At 37.5% G+C, this 8,091-nt stretch overlaps 1 protein-coding gene across 2 annotated transcripts in view; it reads left to right on the forward strand.

The window, feature by feature from the left end:
- The window catches only part of LOC308060886 (cadherin-6), a 129,755-nt gene that overhangs the window by 95,735 nt on the left and 25,929 nt on the right, over window positions 1-8,091 (forward strand). Inside the window, exons 8-11 of one of the 2 annotated variants that reach the window (XM_080380142.1) lie at window positions 3,085-3,206; window positions 4,012-4,129; window positions 4,218-4,469; window positions 6,342-8,054. In XM_080380142.1, coding sequence (XP_080236268.1) covers window positions 3,085-3,206; window positions 4,012-4,129; window positions 4,218-4,469; window positions 6,342-6,376 — 527 coding nt within the window. In that variant the 3' untranslated portion in view covers window positions 6,377-8,054. Of the gene's footprint in view, window positions 1-3,084; window positions 3,207-4,011; window positions 4,130-4,217; window positions 4,470-6,341; window positions 8,055-8,091 lie in introns of those variants that run through there. The other variant, XM_080380141.1, reaches the window with a different exon arrangement.

Consider the following 8,091-nt stretch of genomic DNA (forward strand, 5'->3'; position numbering starts at 1 on the left):
GCTGTGTTTCACTGAACATAGACCAAATTTGGCATAACTGGTGTAAATGCCTTCCAAAGGCAATTTTCTTGGTTGAAATACAGCTACTGTTTAAACAAGCCTTGGTCTGATCCAGGCTATCTCACTAATTTTAGTCTCAAGAGACTAGACTGGAAAGCACTACTGCTTAACATTCCTAGCTAAAACCAGTAATTTCTAGCAAGACTAGCTCAAGTCCCATTCCACTAAATTCCAGCTAATCACTGATTGCTCTCAGTAGCATACCATCGCATCGACCTCCAGATATATTTCACTGAAGTAACCTAAAATAAATATCTATTCATGTTACAGGCAGAATGTAGATTCAGATAGATGGGTGCTCCCTTTGATTAAAAAAAAGTTAAAAAAATGATGACGTCTTAAAGAGAAACACCTTTCAGTGATGACTGGTCTTGATTACATTTTACAACTGGAAAAAAAAAAAAAAAAAGTAAAATATGGAAGTTGTTCTGCCTTTAATTGTCTAGAATTGCCAATATATGTCAATAGCTCCATTTTTAAAGTGTTATTCTTTTTCACCAGTATGAGCTGCAGTTGCTCAGCAGCCAGGAGAATCATGCTGTGAATGTTGCAAACAAATAGCTGGTGACACACTGGGTCAGTACATCCGCCATAGTCAGAGGGCAAACTGGCAATAGAACTCAGTACATAGGGCTACTGATTCACAGCTGCAGAATTACAGCTGATTTACCAGAGAGAATTCCCATAGTATTTTTAAATATCCTTTACTTAATGCTTAAGGGTAGATCAAACGTTGGTTGGACTTTGAGGCTGTATTCAGAAAAAAATCTTTAATGGTTTGTTTGCTGGCTCAACAGAAAACATACCGCTATAGGGATGAATAGATTTAAGCAGTTTGTTGAGTCTGTGGAGCTTATTTTGGAGATGGAGTCCAGCGATAATTAAAGGATAATGCAAACAAATTAACATAAATCAAATAATTTACAAAAATTATTGAAAGGATAATTTGATTAATACTTGGGTTTTTATATTTGAAAGAGAAAACAAAAAAAGACTTAGAGGTGTATACATATATTTCAACTTAGATTTCCATTAAATCACAGAAAAGGCCCATGTCCTTAGAGAATACAGATTTTATGAAACTTCTGTTTATTACAGTATCATTTTAAATTGTGATGATCTTAAGCACCTAGAAGTAGAATGAAAATATGTAGTTCATGGTTCAAAAAGCAGGAAAGAAAACAACTAATCCTTGAGAGGAGAGGAAACACATTAGTCAATATATTGAAAGTATTTGTTAGAAAGGTATGCCCCTGTAAAATAGTCCTGCAACTTCAAATAAGTACCTTTGATTTCTGCCTGTTATAAAAATTCAACATTTGTATTGATGTATTTTAGCATAGAATTCAGCCTAGTCTATATTGTACATAAACCGTTGTTTTATATATTGAGTAAATTTAGCCCAATGGTTCATATTAGAAAATGGTTTATGCCTAATGGAATCATATTAACTTCAATGGTACTGTGGAGCTTTAAAGCACAATATTTTGTCCAAATGACTGAGCTCTTTAATACAAATATACAGTGCCAATTTTGGAGAAGGCATATTCGAATTTATAAAACTATGATAAACACAGTAATAGGACTTTTATTAAAGCCTAACTCAATAAGCTACTATAATGAATGTTTGTAGAAGCATAGAGAGTCTTAGGTCTGCTATACTTAATTGCATTTTTTTTCATTTGAATCATAGGTTAAAACGCATTAATAAACTATATTAACATGGGTAGGAAATTAAAGTAGCCAGACTCATTGTGAACCCCATGAAAGGGAGAGGGAAGGTATTTTTTTTTAAATGAAACTAATTTCAATCACACTCATTCCCTCATAGATTACACTCTCACATTCCCAGCCCCACCGAGGTGGGTATTTCTGGGTGATGTGGCCCAGATCATTCTTTGTGTGATATGGAGCATGAAGGACACAGGTCAAGTCCTGGCAATGTCTCTTGGTTTCCTTTTTGGTTAGTGATAAAAAACTGATTTTGGGGCAGATCAGATACGTTTTAAGAGTTGATAGTTGTTATAGACTTGTGCCTCAGAATCTTGCCTATTTCACCATTCATGGCTCCTAGGCAAGGTTGCCACCTGTTGCCTTTCTTCCTTATTTTCTCTGTCTTCACGACTAAAGCCTGTCTCCCCCCAATAGGAAAAGGAATGGTCCAACAGGACCAATAGTCCAAGAGGAAATGGAATAGTCTAAAAAATGTGGTTCTTTCCCAAATGTTTTCATTTTTATCTAGAAAGACTACTATTTTCATCAGTATTTTATGCTCAGGAATTTCCCTGTCAAATTCAATCTCTTGGCACTATACAGTCCTTATAGGGAAAAAAAAAAGGTGATTATATATGGGGATCTGCACATTCTTTATAGTTCTTATGTTCTTCAGCTGGTACATTTTAGTTAACGTTTTAGAAAAGAAGCCAAATCAGTTCACAACAGATGAGAAAATATCTGTGATCACAGCCACAGTTACTATTTATATAACATAATGGTAATCATGGCAGCTTAAGGAACTGCAACAAGATTCATAGGGAGCAGAATATTATATATAACAGGTGGAGAGAAAAAAACCCCACTCAGTCCCATCTTCATGACTCTTCAGTCTTTCTGCTTCACAGTTAAGGAAGGGAGTATGTTCTAGAAAATTTTTTGCCACCAAACTGTATCAGTTAGGCTAATAAATAGATTTGATTTAACTCCAGTATTATATATTTTACATATATATGTATATATATCACACATACATTCATAATCATTATTGCAGAGTTCAAAAAAAATTGTAAATCCTTGACTCCTGCCCAACGTTAACTGTATAGTTTACACAGAATCGGAATAATGATAACACAGCACAATTTTGTGGATTTACCTATCATGCATTCCCCAGAAATCAACAGAATATGCAGAGTGTTGTGAGTGAGAAGAATTAAGACAATGAGCCCCTAAGTCTGTATTTTTATTCTTCTATAAAGTCAGTAGCTGGGCTAAGTAAAATCTCTATTCTTTCTGGTTTTATCATTCCAGATAACCCAAAACAAAGCAGCCGTGTCCCAGTGTTCATTAAGGTTTTGGATGTAAATGACAATGCTCCAGAGTTTGCCATGTTTTATGAGACCTTCGTCTGTGAAAATGCAAAGGCAGAACAGGTGTGTTTTCTGCTTGTGCTAAGAAAATATTCCAAATTAACCGAGTTTTGCTACTACTATTGCATCACTTCATCAAGAGGTGTACTTTGCATTGCATGAAACTGTCAGTTTTGCAAAATTAAACCAAACAGTGGCTGCACAGTATCTGATTACACTTGGCATTCTTGCAGCAATGTGACAGTATCTTCTAGGCTGTTGTTTTCTGTACTGCACCTTGTTATCCCCAATTCATTTTCATTCTGTGATTCTTTGCATTATTTAGGCACCTCCACTGTATCCTTCAAAAACAGTTTCTGGTCTGTAACTTTTACAGGTCCTGTCTGTGATATAATTATTTCCTGCCAGATAACTCTCACTCTACCAGTCCTATTACTAAATGGTTCAAAGTAGCAGGTAATTTGGAAGATTCAGCCAAACGATTCCTGTGACTTGAGATCTGGGTAGATAAATACACAGCCAGCTTGGTCTGTCTCAACTTTCATCTCTATTGCTTGTCACATGCAGAGGTTTCCTACCTGTCTGGAGTGGCATCAACCCAAGCTTGCTCTTGAATTCAGCATGATTTTCCTGCCAACTTCTAAATTCATTACATTACTGGCTGATGATATGGAATACAATAACATGGTCATCCTAAACAGCATCAGCAGCACATGGATCACTTTTCTTAAGCTCTCCATAGCAGCATCAGCTGCCTTAAAGCAGGAGGAAAAAAAATGAGTAAAATAAGATTGCTTTACAATCCTAGATATATAAATAAGTGTAAGGTCCATTGACTTTGAAGATAATTTTGTTCTTATTGTTTCAGCTGATACAAACATTAAGTGCTGTTGATAAAGATGACTCTTACAGTGGACATCAGTTTTCATTCTCCTTAGCTCCCGAGGCAGCCAGCAGCTCAAACTTTACACTACAAGACAACAGAGGTGAATTTCTAGGAAGATTTTTCTTTATTATCTCATCCTTGCTTACAGTCTTCAGATGAAGAATTTAATGCGTGCTTTGTGTTTGCAGACAACACAGCAGGGATTTTCACCCGAAAAACCAGATATAACCGGCATGAAATGAGTACCTATTTCTTGCCAGTGGTAATATCAGACAATGACTACCCTATCCAGAGCAGTACTGAAACAGTGACTATTCGAGTATGTGCTTGTGACCATCGAGGAAAGATGCTGTCCTGTAATGCAGAAGCCTTGATCCACCCTACTGGTCTTAGCACTGGGGCTCTTATTGCCATTCTTCTCTGTATCATTATATTACTTGGTAAGTAGCTCAGAGGTATTTTGTTCATTTCATGGTTATTTTGCATTGCTGCAAGTTATGATACAAAGGCTAGGACAAGAGCAAAATGAAGACATCCTCGTCTTGCCCTGCATTTATATTATTGTATTTCCTCCTCTGAGGGCTCCTACCGATACAGTGTATAGAAAACGTCCTATCTAATCTTGGTTATCTAAAAGTTAGCGATGTCCAAGGAAGACAAGACAGCTGGGCTCCACCCTCGGGTCAATGGAAAGAGACAGGCACCTCTAGAGAGACATTCATCCCATCCCCTTATTGGTATCTGAGGTGGACCAGGCACCCTCTGCAAGAATCTGTCTCTTTCTGTTAACTGTAGAAGGAGACCAGATAACTTCGTTTTAAACAGCTAACTTCCTGTGTTTAAACTGAGGAGAAAGAAGTGTCCGTGCTTCTGTTCTGCTGGAAAAGGATGCTGAAATGGGGTGGCTAATAAAGCTGTCTCTCAAAAGCTGCCAGGTCCTTCCTTTCAGCCACCTCTGAATATGAACAGGTTGGATCCTGCGTGTGCAGAATGTACAGATAGATGTCTGGCTACAGCACTTACAGGTGGTCAACATTTATTTTTTTATAAAAATAAAGGCAGTTTGCAACATTTCTCACATTCCTCTTACTCGGATTCCACCATACAGCAAACAGGGGATCCATCGGTCCCTCATTCAGTAGCCATAGTCTATTCATCTGGGCAGAAATGTACAATACAACACAGGCAGTTTTCAGGGAGATGTTTTTAGTCACCTTTAGGAGAGAAGGAAGCCAGACTAATTTTATGGCAGTAGTTTCAAGCAAAGGAGAAAATGTTTCCTCAGTGATACCACTTCTTTCTACCATACCCATCCTTGGATTTGCTCCTCACCACTGCCAAATCATCCTAATTCTTACTATTAAGAAAATTTCCTTCTCCAGTGGTGAGTCAAAGACCACATTGTGATTCTTAGATTTTAAAAATATAGTCAAGGCTTGCCCAAATAAGCACTATCCCATTTTCAGAAAAGATTCCCACAATAACAATCCTACTCTTAATTTGTCATTAAATTTATTTTTCAAAACATGGTATCATTGCCTCTAAGGGCTGAGCTTACTTTGTATCAAGTTCCTTACCAGAAAGAAATCTAATGCTGCAGGTAGACTTGCACTTGTTAGTACAACTGTGCTCATTAATATCAATCTGACATTAAACGATTTCCTGGTTTATATCAATCGAAAATAATTGATTCTGTGTGCTAAGCAGCACTTTATGTCAATTACTGCTTATGCCACCATGCACCATAAGCAGATTTTCAAATAACTCAGCTATATAATTTTTTGTTTTCAAGATGGTTGCAGGGTTTGCATGTGCAATGACTACAGAGTGAAAAACAATACTCTGGGCAGACCTGAACCACATCTTAAAGTTTAGCAACAACAAAAAGTGCCTACAAATTCCTAGGTTTATTTACAGTTTGAGCAAGTCTAGCGGTTTATCAGGAGGCCTCAGATACTGCTAAACACTGACATGCAAATAAAGGTGATGTACTTTAACATATAAATTATAATGGGGGCTTTTGTCTGCAAGTTCAGCACAAAATAAGAAAATCCAAGTATCATAGATGTGACATAATTATCAAGATCTCGTCCCTGAATATTCTGTGTAGCGTCTTTTTTTTAATGAGGTACTTCAGTAACACATCAATGTAAAAACTGTAAATGTAAAAATGTGAAAAACATTCCTATGCTTTCTCAGATCCTTCTACAAGTCGCTATTCTGGAAGCTTATTCAAAATTGATGCTGTGTTTTTCAAGTTCTCCAAAATTCTCTCCAGCTACCTCTGTTCTCTCACATGGATCTTTCCCCAGTCCTCCCATGTGGTGTCAGAGCCTTATGCTCTTAAGGAAGAGACTAGTCTCTTACTGCATTTTTGCACAGCAGCACAAAGAAGCGTCACCCAGATTTGGACCCTTACATGACATTGTAAGTAAATCCTCATCATTAGGGTGACTTGCTTGAAGCTTTCACCACCTGAACCAGCCCTCCCAATTCCTTCAGTTTCACCACCTCACTTATTTCCTTTTAACTCATATTAGCAGGTGTTCTCGCTTACTTAGACTATTCCTGTAGTAAAGACACAGCTGGAATTACAGCATTTTCCTACTTTGTCCTGTCTTCTTGGATCCCTCTATAGTCAATGGAGAGAAAGAGTACAAGACGTCTACAACATGCTTGAGCACACGAACAGACACCATCTTGCTCTAGGCAATCCTGCAGGGGAGCCCATCATTTAAACAAAAATAATCAGCTTTTTTTTCTGTCAAACAAAGCTAAGAAAGACAAGTTTCAATGGGCTAAAATTTTGTCTGGGGATGTCCTTAGTCCTTGGCATTGCCCTTAAAAGGGATACAAATGAGGAAGGGACTGAAAAAAATACAAAAATCTTTAATAGTTAATGTGCTTTGACTCACACATCATTTTATAAATACATCTGACATGAAAGATAATTTTGATCCACCTTATCATCTTATATCAATGAGTTTAGGCATTTTCTGATTTGCTTTGCTCTGCTATGAAGGAACTATAAAGACAGCAAGACATGTCTTTTCTTGGAGTTTGCACAGCAGAGCTGAAATACTGGACACTGTGGACCTCAGATTACCAAAGCAACAATGATAGTAGTAAAACATCCTTGCTTCTTGCTGCTGTTCATTTGTAAATATTCAGCCATTTACCATCTTAAGGTAGGATCCAGCTAAGAAATCTGAAATTAGCTTCTAAAGGAAATAGTGTTGAACATATCCCCTCCCCACCCTCTGTGCCCACTTCTCCAACAGTACCAGGGATCAATGTTGAGAAAAAAATATTTCCATTTGGATCAGGGCCTTGGAAAGAGTTCCTGTCCTCCAAATAAATGAAAAATATATGTATATACACACATATCTTAGAATGAAAGGCATTAAATATCTGAGAAGTCTCATGCCTCTGGCAGAATAAAAAAATACCATCATCATATCTCATCAGTCTAAGATTTAAGCCATGTACTTTTTTAAGGTGATGTACGTTGTAAAAACATGCCAGGGAAGTTAATAAAACTTGGACTTTGTGCTGGCTGGAAATCCATTCCATGTTCCAAGCATTTTTCCAGAGGAGAATTGATTTACTTATCTTGAAATGCAGCTTTGCTAACCTTTTATCGTAGCCCAGTAGATACTAGCCTTGTCCACAGCGTAAGTTGCGTCTCTTCCCAGGGGTTCAAGGTAAATAACATCTGCTACTCATTTTGGAGAAAGTGTTTCTTCCTTCCCAGCTTTCATGAAACTAGTTCTGTTCTCAAGGCAACAGAACTGCTGTATGACTCTGGGTAAAAATGTGCCTGCTGACAAAAAGACACTTCACTTGGCTTCTTACAAGCTTGACATCTCCTTTCTTCTAGTGCATATCCATGTCATTTCATCTCCCAAGGTACTCACAGGCAGAGCAAGTACAGTCTGAAAACCTGACGTGCACATTTGCAGTTTTGCAAAACATCTTTTAAAACTTCAAATTCAAGCAGAGGCACAGCATTTCTTTGGGGGTTTAATGGAGCTAGGGATTAACCTTTCCCTTTCTCTTCCC

Source organism: Falco punctatus (genome assembly GCF_963210335.1).
Source record: "Falco punctatus genome assembly, chromosome: 3".
Classification (NCBI taxonomy): domain Eukaryota; kingdom Metazoa; phylum Chordata; class Aves; order Falconiformes; family Falconidae; genus Falco; species Falco punctatus.